Raw genomic sequence first — 19,496 nt, forward strand, 5'->3', positions numbered from 1 at the left:
TCAGAACACCCACTGCCTCATCTGGATTTGATGAAAAGGAGAGAGAGATCTGGGTATCATCTGCATATTGGTGGTAGCTCAGGCCACATCTCCAGATGATCACTCCCAGCAGTTTCATGTAGATGTTAAATGTCATGAGGGATAAAATAGAGCCCTGTGAAACGCCATAGCATAACTTCCAAGGGGCAGAGCAATAATCCTTCAGTATCATCTTCTGGAAACAGCCTTCCAAATAAGAAAAGAGCCACTGCAATACAGTACCTCCAACCCAGACAGGCTATCCAGAAGGATACTATTGTCAGTGCTGAGAGATCCAAGAGAATCAACAGGATTGCATTCATCCATCTCTCTCTTTACAAAGGTCATCCCACAGAGTTACCAAGGACGTTTCTTTTCCAAAACCAGGCCTGAAGCCCAATTTCAAATGGATCTAGTAAATCACTTTCATCTAAGAATGTCTGGAGCTGGCCAGCAACTACCCACTCAAACACCTTGCCCAGGAAGGGGATGTTGGCAACTGGCCTGTAGTTGTTAGTATCTTCTGGGTTCAGGTTAGGTTTCTCCAGGAGTGGCTTAATTACTGCCTCCTTTAAAGAGGTCAGCACTACCCCCTCTCAAGCAGGTGCTAGGCAACCACAACAACATATCCACCCCCAGCACTTTCTTTCCATTGTAACTGGTAAAATAGTTGGCCCAAGAATATCATATCTGATATGAATAACTGAGATCAACTATCAAAAACAAACAGCCAAAAGAACAGTGCAACCCTGGCTGATGTAGATCATCTTATCACTACAGTCCCATTGCGTCCTCCATGGTTCCCCTGAACTTCCTTGTTCTGTTGAAATGCAAGTATTACAATCAATGCTTTTTATTTTTATAGGGCTACAAGTGGAGGGGGGAGCAGGTTTCATGTCGCACTCAGTGGAGGGGATTGAAAAGCAGCAAAATGTCTTGCTTTCTGCAAAGCTGTTTGAGGCTCAGTGCAAGTAAGGTGGATTCCACCCTTCTCTTCTTTGACTCATGCAAAGTTGCAGAGCTTTGAAAGCAATGAGATCCTGCTGGTTTCCAACACGACCCAATGCAGAGGAGGAGGATTTTCCCTTCTCAGCCTTGGAAATCAGCATGACCCCTCAGCTCCACCCAAGTCAGAGAAGGGAACCCACTTCACTTGAACTGAGCCTCAGAGAGCTTTTCAAAACAGTGAGACATTCACCAGTTTGCAAGGTTTCAGTGCAAGAAGATTGTTGGTGAGGAAAAGTTAACCCTCCTGCATCCCTCTTCTTCCTTCACCCTGTGGCTGGGCATTGCTGGATGTTAATGGGGGTAAAACACATTATTAACTGCAATATGGAACCATCGTTTTAATTAATGATGTCTTAAGAATGCTATGGAATCCTAATGTGGAAGCAGCCCATGGAATCTGTAATACTTGTGTACAAGGACACAAGGCTAGAAGTGTTTAGTAAGAAAATACCTAAATTGGTTTTTCTAGAAGGATAGTGTTAAACCAATATTTGAACTTAGCAAAGGGATACACAACAATATTCTATAGTATTTATATAGTTTACAAATTAGAAAAATGTTCTTATTAGAGAACTCTGCTGTTTCTTTCACTTGGTTTATTTATATTAGACATGTGTATCCAACCTTTTGCTTTCTTTTTAGGAGTATCTTGATAGTGGATGGAATTTGAACAATATGCCTGTGATGGAACAGTCTGTGCTTGCTCACATCACTGCAGATATATGTGGAATGAAGTTGCCCTGGCTGTATGTTGGGATGTGCTTTTCCTCATTTTGCTGGCATATTGAAGATCACTGGAGCTATTCCATTAACTATCTGCACTGGTGAGTACCAAGTTTATAGATACCTTAGTTTGTGTGTGCGTAATCTACCATATAGGTGACTAAATCAGCCTTCCCTAACCTGGTGCCCTCCAGATGCTTTGGACCGATCAGCCAGCAGGGCAAATGGTCAGGAATGCTGGGAATTTTAGTCCAGAATATCTGGAAGTCGCCAGGTTGGGGAAGGCTGGACTGCATACACTTTAATACATAATTGTGAACTGAAAGTCTACAATGGTTCTTTATTTATTCTGGCTTACATTGTGTGTTTTTTATTGTTTGTAGGGGGGAGCCTAAAACATGGTATGGAGCCCCAGGATATGCAGCGGAGCAACTGGAAGACGTTATGAAGAAGCTGGCTCCTGAGCTATTTGAATCTCAGCCAGATCTTTTACATCAGCTGGTTACAATTATGAATCCCAATACATTAATGTCTCATGGTGTGCCTGTATGTCACTGAGCTTTTGTTTTCACCCCCCTCACCTTCTAGTGCAAAGTTCACACTTTAAGCCATTCTTTTGTATCTCCTGGCAATATTTTAACTGTTTTTGCACACACCAGTAGTTGTGGTGTTTAACTGGTGCAGTCCAAAGGGTTATGTTGCCTTTGCTTCTTAAAGACTCAGTTGATTTGAAAATTAGCAAAACCAATCAGTCTGTTGACTTGTTGTTCTGAGCTACTATTTCTTCATAAGAAATCAGCCTAAGACCATAGTGAGGGATTGCAGATCCTTCTGTTGCACATGGCTTGCTTCTTGTGCAAATCATAATTACTAGGCAAAAATCCTGTGACTATAGGGCTGATTCTGATGTAACAATTTTTCCTCAATGCCTTGGAATAATTCCTGTGAAGGTCTATAGGTGGAAAGTACTACACCAGAATGAAAGATCTAAATGGAAAGAGATAAGATACTAACTGACCTGGTTCACACATAATGATAACTCATAGTTTATTTAATCCATGGGTTGTTGAATTCTGGGTTGTGATGTGTGAACTCAGCTGCATGGACAAACTGTGGTTTGTTAATCACAAACAACCCAAAAAATGCACCCATGGTTTGTTAGAAACAAAGGAAGCTGCTTTATACTGAGTCAGACCATAGGTCCTTCTAGCCCAGTATAGTTGACACTGACTGGCAGCCGTTCTCCAGGATTTCAGGAAGGTTTTTTGCCAGCCCTACCTGAAGATGCCAGGAAGTGAACAAGAGACAATCTGCATGCAAAGTATGTACTCTACTGCTGAGCCACAGCCCCTCCCAACAGAGTTTGTTGGGCTGTGAACTCCGGTTTATTTAAACAATATGTTGTCGTTATGTGTGAACCCAGAACCATGGGTTGATTCGCCAGGCTACACAGGTGGTGGGCAAGTGTGATAATCTACATACTAGTACTACAGCACTGTAAAGGCATTTGGGATGTAGGGAGGGAATGGGTGTAGGACAGAAACAAACACAGGGATTGAGAAGACAAACCATGGTTTGTTCAGCCATCTGCCAGACAACCCCTGAGGCTGTTCGCATGACACAACAGCCCATTGTGGGTTACTTAACCCATGGTGAGGTTGCGGTGCATGCAGAGTGTGTGCAGCCGCCATTTTGAATATGCTACCCTGCTTGGGGTTGTCATGTTGTGCGAAACTGGCAAGTCTAGGTTATGTGAGGGTTAAATGACCCATGATCTGTTTTAGGGTTATGCATGGGTTGTTGTTTAACCCTTGTATAGCCCATGAGCGCCAGTTTACATGACATGGCAACCCCTGACCCGGGGTTGTATATTTAACTTGGTGCTTGTGGGCACCGTGGCTTGTCCTGGGTTAAATAACCCACAAGCTGCAGCATGTCATCTGAACCCAGTCCCTGAGTAGGGCAAGTAACCATGGATTAAATAAATCATGGGTTAGCATTATATGTGAATCAGGTCAATGTCTCATACTTATGGATCTTCTGTGTATGATCCAAGATACATTTTCATTCTAATGTAACATTTAGCCTATGCATTAGTCCATAGAAATCCATGCTAAAACATTCCTGTGGTTGAAGAAAACTAATCTGAATTAGCTACAATCTTTTCTGTATCTGACTAGGGTATGCTTGCCTATATTCTGAACCAAGAAATCATTCCCAGTAAAGCCCTAATTGGTCTTGGGTTTTCATCTTGAAAATAAATAAGCATAACTTTATTGTTTGGAGGTTAAAATAGGATTTTCTTGCATTGTCTGCTATTCTTCTAATATGAACTATGGCTGAGTTGCAATTTCTCCTGTCAGTAAAAGTGTATAATATACTGACTGCACCTGGGAGTCTTATTGCTCTTTGTTTGGACTACATTCCCCAAACTAATTGGTTGCACTGGGAAGTTTCAGGAGTTTCTTGAATAAACATGTGGCTGAATGTTTAGCCTCTTTTGCATTCTGCAGAAGCACACTAGAAGCTTGATTTTAAACCTTTAGCTGAATTTCCACAATTAAGGAACTTGACACTCTTACACAGATGTCAAAGGCAATATCACCACTGAATTTCTAAATTCCAAGAAGATGGGCTTCTAACTTCCTTAAAGGTGGAAATCACTGACTATCTAGACTTCTGCAAGCTCATTAACTTGGGGAGGGCAACACTAGATTAAACTGCCAGTGAACTACTCCCAGGCTGGTTCAAGGTTTTTTGGAAAGAGGCCTCTGGTGCTAACAGGGGATCATGTGATACAGGAAGTAAGCTGCCATGGGACAAGAACTATTAGGTAGATGAAATGTTGCATTCAGGACACAGCCTGCCATCTCCAAGTGAGAACGCATTGTTGTGATATGAATTCTGTTCTAGTACCCACAGTCCATAATTTGCCCTCTCTATCGACTTCCATGACTAGCAAAGACAGTGGCTTAGATAGGAGCTGTGGTGGCTGGAATGAATATTACAACACACAATACAAACGGTATGCTGTCACTGGGGAACAGGTTACTGCCTAGATGCAAGGGTGTGTTCAGGCAGCAGCCCCTTCCCACTGCAAAATCAGGATACCTATGACACATTATCTGGTCCCATTGTGCTTGCCAACATATGTGACAGAAAGCACACCAGGGCCAGAGGCTAGTCTGTTGACTGGATCAGTGGGCCCCTTAGCATCCATAGATCTCAGCGGCTAGCCCACATTGTGGACAGCTATGACTGCTTCTGGTGATGAAGGCCGCTATCATAGGTAGCTTTCTAAAAAGGATTAAGCAAGCTCACAGAAGATAGGGCTATCGGCACCTATTAGCTGTAAGAATGAAATTTATAGAAGCATTATACTTTTCGATACCAGGTGGTGGAGACAAACAAAAGGGGAAGGCTGTTGCCTTCATTAGGGATGTATGAAAGTCACTTACCTTTTCGATGAGGCGCTTCGCGGTGGGAGGGAGGCGCTCCGCACCTCCCCCCAAAACCCTTCTCCGGCCGGCTCCACTCCGTGGAGATTCCGCAGAGCCGCCAGCCAGGGCCGCCCACAGCCAGAAATCTGGCTGCTGGGCAGCCTTCCTTCCGGAAGAAAAAATATGCAAACATATGCAAATGGTGGCGGCTACGGCGGCCACCATTTGCGTTCCTTTTTATTTTGCCGTTTTAGCTTACGTAAATATTTACGTAAGCTATTACGGCGAAGAAAAAAGGAATGCAAATAGTGCCCACTACGCTATTTGCGTTGCCCTTTTTTTCGCTGTAATAGCTTACGTAAATATTTACGTAGGCTAAAACAGCGAAAAAAAGGGAACGCAAGCCGCCATTTGCGTACGCGGGGTTTTTTTTTCTTGGCTTGTCGTGATAGGCTACGTAAATACTTGCGTAGCCTATCACGGCAAAGGGCAGATGGCAATGGCGGCCGCGGCAGCTGGTCGAAAGACCAGCCAGAGCCGCTGCCGTCCAGAACATCCGCCACCGAGTAAGCCTCGTCCCGGGGGGAATCCGCGGGGTGGGGGTGGGGGCAGGCCGTTCCGCCACAGATTTCGGGGGGCCGAATGCATTCAGCCTCACTGAAATCCGTGGCAGAATTCTCCGCCATCCCTAGCCTTCATGCTCTGCTTCCAGGAAACATCTCGTTGGCCAGTGTTGGAACAAGAATACTGGACTAGATGGACCCTTTGTCTAATCTAGCAGGGCTCTTCTTATGTTCCTAAAAACGAAAGCGAAGAAGTCATAATTTATATTTTATATGCTGGTTTTGTTTTGTCCTAGATTTACCGAACCAACCAGTGTGCTGGTGAATTTGTGATTACGTTTCCAAGAGCCTATCATAGTGGCTTTAATCAAGGTTTCAACTTTGCTGAAGCTGTAAATTTCTGCACTGTTGACTGGGTATGTTTTATATGTTATGAACATTTTATTGGAGAACACAATCCGTTTGGGGTATTGTTTGTTTAACCAAGAAAACACTTTCATGGGTTGTGTGTAGGATCACAGTGCGGATTGTTTGTTTATTTACTATATGAAATGCACCTCATTCACTAAGAAACCAAGACCAAAGACAAATGTTTTCAGAGTTCAGATTTTTTTTAAAAAAATGAAATTGGGTTTCAGAGATCTCATTGTATTATCTGAATACTTCTTCATCACCTAACCTTAAGAAGTAAACTCTGTTATAAGAGTTTGGATGTTCCTGATCCAAAGTTCTGTGGAATGGCATATAAAATTCATTTTGACCAAGGTCTTCCCAAATCATTGAAGTAATATGGACCCCTCCCAGAAGACATAGGACTATTCTAATTGCAGTGAATGGTTGAAACCGTTGTACAGGTGGAAATATGCTCTGAGGTTTCTAGTTATGATGCTTCAGATCTGCAGATAGCATTGTACAGTCCTCATGTAATGTTGAATTCTTTTCTGCAGGAGTCAAGTGGACTAACATTTTTTTTCCAGTCACTTGCAAGAACCTGGAACTTTAATCTCCCCCCCCCCTTTAGAAAACATTAAGAAAATGTCATTTTTGTCATTTTTTTTTAGTTGCCATTGGGTCGCCAGTGTGTGGAGCACTATCGCTTATTAAACCGCTATTGTGTGTTTTCTCATGATGAGATGATATGTAGAATGGCTGCCAAAGCAGAGACTCTTGATGTGGTGGTAGCTTCTACTGTTGAGAAAGATATGGCTATTATGATTGAAGATGAAAAGGCTTTACGGGAGGCTGTGTGTAAGCTGGTAAGTTTTTTGTGAAGTTTAGTGATGAACAATGGAATCATTTTAAAGCAACCAATTTGAGGAACAGCTTATGTAACTGAAACTTTTGTATTTCCAACCAGTTTGGGGTCATACATAATGTGACTTCAGTTCCTTGAATAGTAGTTTTTTCATGAGTAGTTTTCTATCTGAGGAAAAGCAGTAAAAATGCCTAGACATCAGTACAGTCAAGATTCTTTAAAAAAAAATATTGTTTATTTTCTAATTTTGGTGAAGTAATTATCTTCTTTGATAACTATTTGTTTTAGGCTGTTGTATTAGGTGCAGTTCAAATGCTCAAAATCAATTTTTTCCCATGGAACTTTGACATGCCTGACTGTCGCTGGGTGGTACCTTATGACATCAGTGAAATCTACCTACCTACATACATGGACTGTTTTGTTTGCTATCCTATAAAACAGTGGTAGGCAATGTGGTGCCTGTGGGGACCAATGCGCCGCCCAACACCTTCCCTAGTGCCCACCAAGACACCCTAGTCTTCCCAATTTTTATTTTAAAATATTTTAATATTTTCTTACTGGCAGCTGGGATTGCTTCAAAATGAAGTAGGAGCCTCTAGCTGCTGCCATCTTAATTTCCCTTGAATCATATAAAATAACTTGTTTGATTTTTACAGGGAGTAACTGATTCAGAGAGAATAAATTTGGAAATTTTGCCCGATGATGAACGACAGTGCATAAAGTGTAAAACCACTTGCTATATGTCTGCAGTCTACTGTTCTTGTAACCCTGACTTACTGGTATGCCTATATCATGTAGAGGATCTCTGTACATGTCCCACTTACCAATATAAAATGGGGTAAGCTTTTGTTATATTCTGACAGATAGAAATATTCTTAAATAAGTGTGCATCCTATAGTTGTTTTTTTTTCTGACTTCTGGCTGCTAAATTTTGTGTCTGAAATATAATAGAAATTCTAAATCCCTTAAATAGATAAATAATATATTAGAAGCTTAAACTATATGTTTTGTTTGCCATCTTCTCACAGCCAATACATTACATTTTAAAAATAAACATAGTAATAGAGCAGAGTTGTAGCTGGGATGGAGGGGTGCTGTGGGGTTCTGTCCTGTTCAGGGACAGTTACTGGTCTTTTCTCTGAATTTTCAGTTGCACTGTTCCTAACCCAGGTGAATCTTTTGGCCTTGGTCCCTCCCTAGTTTCTAGCAGTGGATATCTTAATGTTGTAGCAGATTTGTTTGGAGATCACAATTGGATTGGAAGAGTGATAACAGTTCTATGGCATACAGTTCTATGACTTAGAGATATATGTATACCTTTCCCCTGTAGTGATTTCATGACTACCTTACTAGGTTTCCCCCCATCCTTATGGTTTTAAATAGTGCATCTGTGAAGAGCAGGTACAAACTACCAGAAAATGATTTCATCCTGATGTTCTTTCTCTCTCTCTCTCTCTCTCTCCCCCCCCCCCCCCTTAACACTGTATAGGTTATTTTGGAGTGAGGATTTACTCTTACGTAGAAGTGGTTGTTTGCAGATATGTTGCTGCTGCTGCTATAACACTTTGGGGTTATATTTTTTGACAGGCCTGCTATTGGGTTTGCCTGCTTTTGAACAAATCATCCATCTCCACAGCCTGTCTTTTTCACTCTGTAGCTTAGTGTACGTGCAGCCTTGGCTATTTTACAGTGGGCCAGCACCACATTACTGATGGGGATCAGTAATATTACTATACTGGCAGGTATAGGCCCCAGTGTAGTAAAAGTCTCTAGAGTAGGGGTGGGAAACCAATACCCTCCAGATACTGGATTACAACTCCCACCATTTCTGACCATTGGCCATGCTTTTTGGGGCTCATGGGAGGTGGGAGTCCAAAAACACCTGGAGGGCCACAGTTTCCTCACACTTGCTCTAAATGGAAGATCAAGGACCAGGCAAACTCTTAGTCTGATAAATGGGGGAAGGTTGAATTGGAGTAATAATTCCAAAGAAGGAAGAGCAAGATTGAGATGGAAATGTGAGTAAACAGGCCAGGGTCAAAACAAATCCTAGTAGGTGAAGAATCTAGAAGCAACCCACAGGAAGTGCTTGAGTTGCACAGATGAAGTTTGCAGGCTGGAATGGGAAGCTACAGATGTAGAAAGGTAAATGGTAAGCAGTCATACAAGGAGTGTGAAGCAAGACAAGGAGCTACTAAAGGGAGCTCACACTGTGAGGAGGGATCTTGCAATGCCAGTCATTGGTCTTCTGACGCTATCTGAGCACATGGACAAGATAAATAGTCTAACACACACATTAAACCAGGAACCTTACCCTTGCCAAAACAAAAAGAAGGGAAGGGGGAGAAAAGACATTCTCAGCACACTAATACTCTAATGATACCTTTCTGTCATGACCCTGTCAAGATATTTAATTTTTTTCTAGACTTGTACAAATATCTAATGTTAACAAGTAACTAAATAGTGCTATTACTGTGATATTTTTGTTATATTGTGATAGTGTGATATTTTTCTCCTCATTTCTATGTTCTGTTTCTTTTTATACTGTTGTATGTGAAGACATCTCCATTTTCACAGTGTTAGGTACCTGTGAACTAAAAGTGATGATGGCAGACCCATATGGCAGGGTCAGATTATCACCAGTTCCCTATAAAGAAGGGGTCACGGGAAATTTTGAAGAGTGGAGTGGGTAGAAGGGGAAAGCAAAACTCTTCCCTTGCCTTTCTCCCAGGAATTGCTTCTTCACAGATGTCTTGCTCTTGAGGAAGAGGCAGCTCTGTGATCAAAAGAAACTCCTGCTGGGAGAAAAATGGCTGGGGAGAAAAGTGCAGGCAAGGAAAAACAGGTATCCTTCCCTGTTCCTCTGCACTTTAAATTTCTCACTCCCCTATAGGGAATTGACAGGATGTGGTTCTGCCAGCAGTCATGTCTGGATGTGCCCTAATACACTGCTGGCCATGATTGTTATTTTATCTGATGTTGAAACTAGATGTTACGGATTGTATGGCTGCCCCCCAAAACAGCAGCCCCACATTTTGTCCTCTCCTAGTCCCCCCACCCGATAATCTTTAGGAAATTAAAATATATGAACATGACATGATTTCATTACAGTTTACTGACCCCCAGTCCACTTCATTGGCTTCTGACTGTGGGGTGGGCAAACTTGCAACACTATGGCATCACATAATGTCTTTTAGTTTCCTAAATGTTACAAAAGAGAAAGGGGGAGGAAATGTGGACCTGCTGCCTTTAGCAGCAGCCACATAGCCTACGTAACACTTCATTTCAGATCACTGTGCGCATTGCTGCAGTGTTTCTTGTGTGTGCCAGAATACTTTACAAATTTGAAATTCTAAGTAATTACATTGTTTGAATTCTATACTATTTCTAGATATCGATATACAGTAGATGAACTTTATCCAATGATGAATGCACTTAAGTTGCGGGCAGAATCCTACAATGAATGGGCTTCTAATGTCAATGAAGCTTTGGAGGCAAAAGTTAATAATAAAAAAAGTATGTATGTTTTACCTTCTGTTTTGTACTGTAACTCAACATTATCAGACTAACAGCCCAATCGTAAGCATGTTTACTCGGAAGGTGCACTGAGTATTAGGACTTACTCCCAAGTCAGTGTACATAAGATTGCAGTTTAGAGCTGCATAGGATCAAGCTGGACAACCTCATATGAATGTGCAACAATTTGTAATAAAAATGCAGATTCAAAATAGTCTGCTGTATTATTTTATTTACCAAAAATCATTATTCTCCCAAAGGTCTCATGAGTTTCAAAGCTTTAATTGAAGAATCTGAAGTGAGGAAGTTTCCAGACAACGACTTACTACGGCACCTCCGTTTAGTTACTCAGGATGCAGAAAAATGTGCCTCAGTTGCACAGCAGCTTCTTAATGGCAAGAGACAAACCAGGTATGTTTATTATGTGTTTTGTGGCTTGTTTTGAAATCTTACGGAGTTCGTTAGGAAAACCTGTTACATGCCTCTCCATTTTCTGTGAGTGTTGAAATATATTTTCTTGTAAAAAGAATGCTGAAATACAAAATTCCAATGTAATGTGCTGAAAATGCTGCGCTGCATTATCTACATTTGTATAATCAGGTTTAAATGTTTTTGAGTATAACTGTCCATATTTAGGCTGAACATCAGTAGTTAGTATGATTGGGCACCTGCATAAGCCATGGCCCAATGGAAGGCCCACCACTGGCCAAAGACAGGAGCAATCCCCAGTTTCCTAACGGCAGGAGTGGCAGGTGGCAGCAAAGAACACTGATCACAAAGGAGTTGTGCTTTGTCCCCTCTGCTGTTGCCCCACAACCTTCCCAATGATAAATGGGAGATTGCCACATGGGTCTTCAGGGAAATCTCCAATGGGAGGGAGGAAAGTATGCCAGGTATCCTTCTCACCAAGAAATGGAGGATTGCTACAGAGGTTCCTGCATCATTGGAGATGCTTTGGGGGTAATTTCCTATTTCCTGACAGGAGGGATGCCTGCAGGAATGGAGTCCAACTTTCTTGGGCTCCCTTAGCCTTGGTAATGCCACCAGGAAGGCTGAAGCAAAAAAGGAGCAATAAAAGAATTAAAAGATGGGTAAATCTCACAAGGCACTGAAGAAAATAATACAAGTTATTTACAAAATTACTCCAGTTTTCTATTGTTACTCCTACTGTGTTTCAAGTATAACAACGATTTTTCAGAGAGAGTAGTGACTTGATTGCTGAATGACAAATTTCTTTGTCTTTGCGGGGAGTGCTTTCTCAGAAAACAAAGAACCTTTCATGGAGGAGACAAGAAATGACTATTGTCTCTGATAAAAAGTTGTTACAGTCGAAAACGTGTTATGTATAATAGAAAATTGAACAGCACCTTAAAGACTATCAAATTTGTTATGGCATAAGCTTTGGTGGATTAGAGCCTACTTCATCAGATGCATAAAGTGTCATCCTAAGTTGTAGGTATATACACACATGATTGTGAGGTGGCAGGTGGAATTGTAAACAGTGAGGTCAGAGGAAAATTAAATGCCAAAAGTAGACACTGACAGTTATGTTATTAACAGTGATCATTCACAAAGCAATGTAGGTAATAACATAAACATAAGCTAATTAACACATTTAGTGTGAAGAATCCACACTGGATTCCAGTTCCTCCAGATCGAAGGCCACTATGCTCTGCACTGCCTCCTTCCATTGCTTTATTGATGGATCAGCTAGTTGAGGGAGCATGTGGTGTTCTCTGATGCCTGTTTGGTATTGGGCTTAAATGGGCCAGACCAAGACATGTGGTTGCCTGAACTGAAGGATAAAATGCCCCAGAATAATAGTTGAATCTTATTTCAATCCTGACTATGGAACTACATTCTCTATCATGCCTGAGGACAGCAAGATTGGGGGGGGGGGAGGCTGTGTAGCATCCGTGGTTGCTTTAAAAGAGAATTAGATAAATTTATTGAGGAGAAGGCTATCAGTGGCTACTAATATACTACCTCAGGATCAGAGACAGCAATTACCAGTTGCTAAGGAACAATGGTTGGAGGAGGGCTATTGCGTTCATGTCCTGCTTGTGGGCTTCCCATAGTCATTTGATTGGACTAGATAAGCCTTTGGTCTGATCCAGCAGGGCTTTTTTTTGATGTTCTTACTCTACAGTGCATTTGTAAATCAATTATAACATTTTCTTCAGCACCTTGTAAGGTTAGGCTCTTTTTGGTCTGAAACTGGTGCTGCCTTTTTTCTTCAGGTGACTAAAAGGAATACAAGGGAGTCATGCTCCACTGTGGCATTCCAGGGGCCTCTGGTAGCATCTCCGATTTCCTGCTGGATGAGCCAGAAGAGCATTTCTGTTTGGCTTCTACCAGCACTGTCCTCTTAGTTGAAGCTGACATAGCTGCGGGGGAGAGCAGGGAAGGGACCTATGATGGGGGTGGGGAGGGTGACCACAGACAGCCTGCTGTCCTTGGTCCGCAAAAACTTAGAGCTAGCCTTGCTTGTGATTCTTTAACAGAGCTGGTTTGAGTGTGAAAAGTTTTATATGCTATCTAATGGGGTAACAACCACTGTAAAAAGGGATCCTTTATATGAAGCTTAAATAAAAGGTAGAAAGGTACTAACTAATTGAAAAATAATCCCAGGCAGTTTAGGAATTTTATTGAAGGGCAGGATAGAAATAAAGTATTAATATTATCGCAGATTATACAAATAATTGAAACATTTAACGCCTATTTTAGTCATGTAAACTTTCTAGTGGTGTATGAACATGTCTGTGTAATTTCAGATATCGGTCTGGAGGAGGAAAATCTCAGAATCAACTGACTGTAAATGAACTCCGCTTATTTGTTAGACAGCTCTATGCTTTGCCATGTGTCCTCAGTCAAACCACATTGCTGAAGGTAACTCAGAGCACTTGGAGGTGGAGGGTTTTTCCTCCAGATTATAAATAATAATATAGCCTCTTAGATTTACAAATATTCAAGAACTCGAATAGAGAAATGAATGTCACTGAAGTTCCCTTTGATGCAAAAGTTGCTCATAAACTGTATACGTTATAGTAAGCATAAAAAGTGAGAAGACAGTCTAATCCTGTACATATTTACTCAAAAGTAAGTCTTACTGAATCCAATAGAATGTACACCCCAGAAACATTCAAAGGATTGCAGCCTAAGGCATATGAAAGGGTTTGTGTATCCTCTATGTTACTAGAATGTACAAACGTAGCTGGAATGTATGGCAGTATCCCATGCTAGCAGAATACAAACAGAAGCAAATGGAAGCAAGGAGAAATACTCATTTCTGGAACAGGGCAGGTCAGTGGAGCTCGCAGAAGGGAGCTCCACTGACCTTTCCCATTCCAGAAACATGCATTTCTGCTCGTTTCCAGGGTTATTTTAAGAAGTGCTAGCAAGAGATCCTGCTGGCACAACAAAAATTGTGGAAGTGCACCAGCAGTATTGGATACTGCCCGTGGTACTTGTGTACCGTGCTAGTTTTCTGCAGGTCAATTCCAGGTTGAAGCTGATTTTTAAGAACTGTTTGTTTGTTTATTTATTCATTTCATTTCTATACTGCCTAATAGCTGAAGCTCTCTGGGCAGTTCACAAAAATTAAAACCAAACAGCACACAATAAAACAATTTAAAATATATAGAACATTAAAACCACAATATAACAATACAACCACAATAAAACCTAGCAGCAGTGCAGGAGTTTAAAATACAGATTTAAAACAGCAAAGCTAAAAGTTTAGAAAGCTAAAATGCCTGGGAAAATAAAAAGGTCTTCACCTGGCGCCGAAAGGAATACAATGTAGGTGCCAGGCAAACCTCACCAGGGAGCGCATTCCAGAGCTGGGGTGCCACAGCAGAAAAAGCCCTCCTCCTAGTAGCCACCCACCTCACTTCCTTTGGCAGGGGCTCACGGAGAAGGGCCGCTGACGATGATCTTAAGGTCCGGGCTTGCACATATGGGAGGAGGCGATCCTTCAGGTAACCTGGGCCCAAGCCGTTAAGGGCTTTAAATGTTAATACTAGCACTTTGAATCGGGCTTGGAAATGGACTGGCAGCCAGTGCTGCTGGAAAAGTACTGGCATAATATGAGCTCGCTGGCCAGTCCCTGTTAACAATCTTGCTGCCCTATTTTGGGCCAGCTGAAGTTTCCGGACCGTTTTCAAAGGCAGCCCCACGTACAACGCATTACAGTAATCCATACGAGAAGCTATCAGAGCATGGATAACTGTAGCTAGGCTATCTCTGTCCAGATAAGGGCGTAGTTGGCATACCAGCCTAAGCTGATAAAAAGTGCTCCATGCCACTGAGTTCACCTGTGCCTCAAGTGACAGTTCTGGATCCAAGAGCACCCCCAAACTATGAACGTGATCCTTTAGGGGGAGTGCAACCCCCTCCAGAACAGGTTGAATATCACCTAGCCGGGCAGACGAACCACCCACTAACAGTACCTCCGTCTTGTCTGGATTGAGTTTCAGTTTATTGGCCCTCATCTAGTCCATTACCGTGCCCAAGCACTGATTCAGAACAGCCACTGCCTCACGTGGTTTTGATGAGAAAGAGAGGTAGAGCTGGGTGTCATCTGCATATTGATGGCACCTCAGCCCACACCTCCGGATAACCTCCCGCAGCGGTTTCATGTAGATGTTAAACAGCATAGGGGATAAAATAGAGCCTTGTGGAACTCTATGGCACAATTGCCATGGCACAGAGCAATAATCCCCCAGCACCACCTTCTGGAATCGGCCATCCAAGTAGGAGCGGAACCACTGTAGTGCAGTGCCTCCAACTCCCATAACAGACAACCTGTCCAGAAGGATACCATGGTCGATGGTATCGAAAGCTGCTGAGAGGTCCAGAAGAATCAACAGGGTTGCACTTCCCCTATCCCTCTCCTGGCAAAGGTCATCCCACAGGGCGACCAAGGCAGTTTCCGTTCCAAAACCAGGCCTGAAGCCCGACTGAAATGGATCTAGATAATCAGTTTCATTCAACAGTGCCTGGAGCTGTCCTACAACCACCCGCTCAAGCACCTTGCCCAGGAAGGTGCTTGCATGGTTCTCCCCCCCATCTTTATAAATATGAATGTTAACAAAAATAAAATAATTATTTTATAAACATAAAATAAACATAAAACAACCAGGACAGAAAATCTACAAGAAAGACAATCAGATTGGGGACATATATATAACTAAGGCTGCAAATCCTATACCCACTTACCTGGGAGTAAGCCCCATTGAATTTAGTGACACTTGTTTTTGAACAGACCTGATTTTTTTATGTAAACCGTTTATGATATCAAGTGGTATATAAGTAGTTTAAATAAATAATAAAATATACACCTCAGTTCTTTGCACTGATTAGAGATAACAGCAAAAAAAGCTTGCAGGCTGGGTGGGAAATCCCTTGGGTCACACCTGGTCAGCCAGCCAGAGGTTCCCCATCCCTGCTGTATGGCATCAAATGTGATGAAAACTTTTTTGCTTTGATGTATGTATATTTTCTCCCACAAAATTTGGGTTTGGTTGTACTTTGCACAATTGCAAGAATATTATCAATTGGGCAGTTGTGCAAATTCAGTGTAGTTGGAACTTACAGCACAGATATGTTCAGAACTGATGGATAACAAGAATAAATTAAGGAATAAACTATATCTCACATTTTGATATATGTAGTGAACATCGCTTTAAATAAACATAAAATTGACGGAGATATATTACAATTATTTCCCCTCCTTTCTTGGTGTACAAGCCTTACCCCTGGGAGCTGTCACTTCTTAGATCTGGAGAGATATTAATTCAGGTTGGAGCCCTCCCTGACCAAAATCCAAATCTAATAAAGTTGAGGTAAGCTCAGTCCTATCCAGATGCCCATCAGCCTTCAAAGTCGGAGGCTGACGGGCATCCTGTGCAGAACAGGAAGAGCGTGGAGACACTTCCCTCTCTTTGAGTTTTTGCTGGACAGGCATTTTTGCCCATCTGTCCTAGGGGTCTGTGGAGGGGAGAGGGAAGGAGGCCAGGGACGGCTCGGAATAGCTCGTATCCCTGCTTCCCCCATCCTCTCCTCGCCCACAGAACTGCCCCCTTTCCCTCCTCTCCAAGGGCACTTTTGCAAGCTTGCAGAGGCAGCTGGTGTGGTTCTTTCCGCCCCAGCTGTGAGGGGGAGGAGCCAGAGTGCTCAGACTCCTGAGTCCAAGGTCAGAGTGCTGTCTCTGACGTTGGATCCAGGAATCCAGCCTATTGTATGGCCCCCCTCAGATGCTCTCCCCAGCCCTTAGAATAAGATTTTAAGAAAAAAATAATTTGCATTTCTTGGAGGAAAATACTAATGGCATTCTGAAGAGCCTGAACTCACTAACTCATAGAAATATACTAGACTGCCAGCTACTCATTGTGAGTGTGTTTAAAGTAGCAGAATTGTTGTTGTTGTTCAGTCGTTCAGTCGTGTCCGACTCTTCGTGACCCCATGGACCATAGCACGCCAGGCCTTCCTGTCCTGCGCTCTCCCCCGGAGTGTGCTCAAGTTCATATTCATTGCATCAGTGATGCTATCTAGCCATCTCATCCTCTGCCGTCCCCTTCTCCTTTTGCCTTCAGTCTTTCCCAGCATCAGGGTCTTTTCCAGGGAGTTTTCTCTTCGCATTAGGTGGCCAAAATATTTGAGCTTCAGCTTCAGTATCTGTCCTTCCAATGAGCACTCAGGGTTCATTTCCTTTAGGATTGACTGATTTGACCTCCTTGCAGTCCAGGGCACTCGTAAGAGTCTTCTCCAGCACCACAGTTCGAAAGCATCAATTCTTCGGCGCTCAGCCTTCCTTATAGTCCAGCTCTCACAGCCATACTGTTGCAGAACCCAGAGTCAGAGAGACCACGGAGTGAAGGAAAAAGAGATTCTTTATTTAACGCGCGGGCTTAAGGCTGGAATCGTTTCCAAAGAGCCAGAAGCCCCGATTTACATTAGTACATTGGTTTTATAGACTTGTGACATATATGAAACGGCTCCTCCTCTTCCTCCCGCATGGGGTTGCAATCCTCAACATTTCTTCTCTTAGCACTATTGTTTATAATACAAGAACTGGGTTATAGGGTAGCCATGATAAGGAGAGAACAGAAGAGAACAGCAGAGAACAAGATATACAATTGTATGACCTTTGACAAGATAAGGAATTCCTGTGTCTCGTCAGCTTACAACAATATATTCAAGGGAGAAAGAGCTCAGCAAGAACATGAAGCATGAGACTGCATGAGGCTACTTAGTCTGACCCCTGATATGGCTGCTACATTCCCCCCTTAAATGCATAATTTCATTACAATTATAGCATTTTTGATAACCATACAAAGCTTTTTGTGACATACATATTACTTAGCCTTTTGTTGGGCTATTAGAGCGTAGAGGGCAGCAGTTTTACTAGCTGAGACATAAAACAGATTGGTTAAACAGCGCATAAGACAAGGAACGCAGAGACATAACAGAACTTTTATGAACAATACTGGTAGAATTAGGATGAACAATGCTTTTAAGCTAGCTAAGATCTGGAAGCCAAGGGGTTAACTAATTGAGCTAATTGTTTTGTCTTATTGTTTTGTTAGCTACTATATTGTGCAGCTTGTTGATCTGTTCATCTACAGCATTGCCATTATTAGTTAAGTTAAAACAACAGAGCTTTTGGTGTGTCTCACAACTTAAATGATGAAGAAGGAAGAGGTAATCTATACCAGCTCTATTTTCTAGAACTGCACCTCTTAGATCACGCAACTCTTTATTTAACAATGACAATGCTCGTGAGGTGGCATTTATGCTTTTGGCTAAGCTGCAAGCTAACCAGTTGTTCTTTAGACCATTAGCCAAGGCTAAACCTGGAACCCCAACTAGTGACATTGCTAAGGCCAATTTTTCTGAGTCAGAATATAACTGCACATGACTATTACAATTTTTAGTTAGTTGGAGTGCTCGAGGCTGCCGTTGACGGATTTTCTCGGGCTACAGGGGAAGAATTGGCACCAGTTCAATTGGCGGCTGAGGCAACATGGGTGGTTATCAGACAAGTTGGCAGGAATGAATGACCAAGTGCGGGAATTACATGTCTAAAACCATCCATGAGGCAAAAGTATGTGGGCATCATTAAAAGATATGTTTTGAATTTTATTACAGTGGAAGGGGGCCAGGGATAGCTTTGTATTTTCTGGAAAAAATTTTTGACAATTAAGCATTTGTGCACACGTAGAATTTGTTTCAGCAATGATGGGGGTGCGTAGAGTGAACTCTGTAGGGGGTAGGATCTTTGCAACCACGCCCCAATTAGCATTTTGGGAATAAGTTAAACTTACACCATAAACTTTTAACATGGTATCTTTTTGAATTTTCCCAGGATGTCTACAGACAGGTATTAGGCAAGAGCTAATAAGCCTGTTTGCAGGTATACCTCTTGGCAAACAAAAATGTTTTATTTTCGTGATGTTAGCCAGGTGAAGCCAGTAATTATCAGCAAATCACTGGGACAAACTTCTTTTTCCAGGGACAGACCCCCCTTTTTGCACCTTATTAAGGAAACACAATGCAACACTACTAACACTACAACACGCATGTTTGATCTTCTTTGGGATCTGACCGTACGCTGGGCAGCTATTCACCTGGCAAGCTGCAGTAGGGTCTAGTCCCCTTCTTCAATTCTCCAGTTGCAGGTCTGACCGTACGCAGGGGGACAGTCTCCCGGTGTGTCCACAGTAAGGTCTAGCCTGAGTCTTCTTACTGCTTTTTCAGAATGATTTTTAAAGGATTTTCAGGATTTCTGTTTACAGTCTACTCTCCCCCTCTCGCTCTCTTGACTCGTGTCCAATGTATCTAGGGTTTAATTCTAGCTGCTTTCATAGCTGTGGGGGTGGAAAGTATGACAGTTCTGAGTTCTTTCCATCTGGGAGTCAAAGGGTTATTTTTCCCTCTTTAACTCATACTTTAACTCTTGGTTGGAAAGGA

The 19,496-nt window shown here is 42.3% G+C and overlaps 1 protein-coding gene across 4 annotated transcripts in view; it reads left to right on the plus strand.

Annotated features, from left to right (window-relative positions):
• Positions 1-19,496, plus strand: part of KDM5B (lysine demethylase 5B) — a 90,186-nt gene that overhangs the window by 47,287 nt on the left and 23,403 nt on the right. For all 4 annotated transcript variants that reach the window (XM_084853734.1, XM_084853735.1, XM_084853736.1 and 1 more), the window contains 8 exons: positions 1,669-1,850; positions 2,133-2,295; positions 6,049-6,168; positions 6,814-7,008; positions 7,664-7,845; positions 10,399-10,523; positions 10,784-10,934; positions 13,298-13,412. In XM_084853734.1, coding sequence (XP_084709860.1) covers positions 1,669-1,850; positions 2,133-2,295; positions 6,049-6,168; positions 6,814-7,008; positions 7,664-7,845; positions 10,399-10,523; positions 10,784-10,934; positions 13,298-13,412 — 1,233 coding nt within the window. The remainder of the gene's footprint in view (positions 1-1,668; positions 1,851-2,132; positions 2,296-6,048; positions 6,169-6,813; positions 7,009-7,663; positions 7,846-10,398; positions 10,524-10,783; positions 10,935-13,297; positions 13,413-19,496) is intronic.

Source organism: Heloderma suspectum, chromosome 4 (assembly GCF_057233095.1).
Source record: "Heloderma suspectum isolate Gila_16-S chromosome 4, 16-S_ref, whole genome shotgun sequence".
Taxonomy (NCBI): domain Eukaryota; kingdom Metazoa; phylum Chordata; class Lepidosauria; order Squamata; family Helodermatidae; genus Heloderma; species Heloderma suspectum.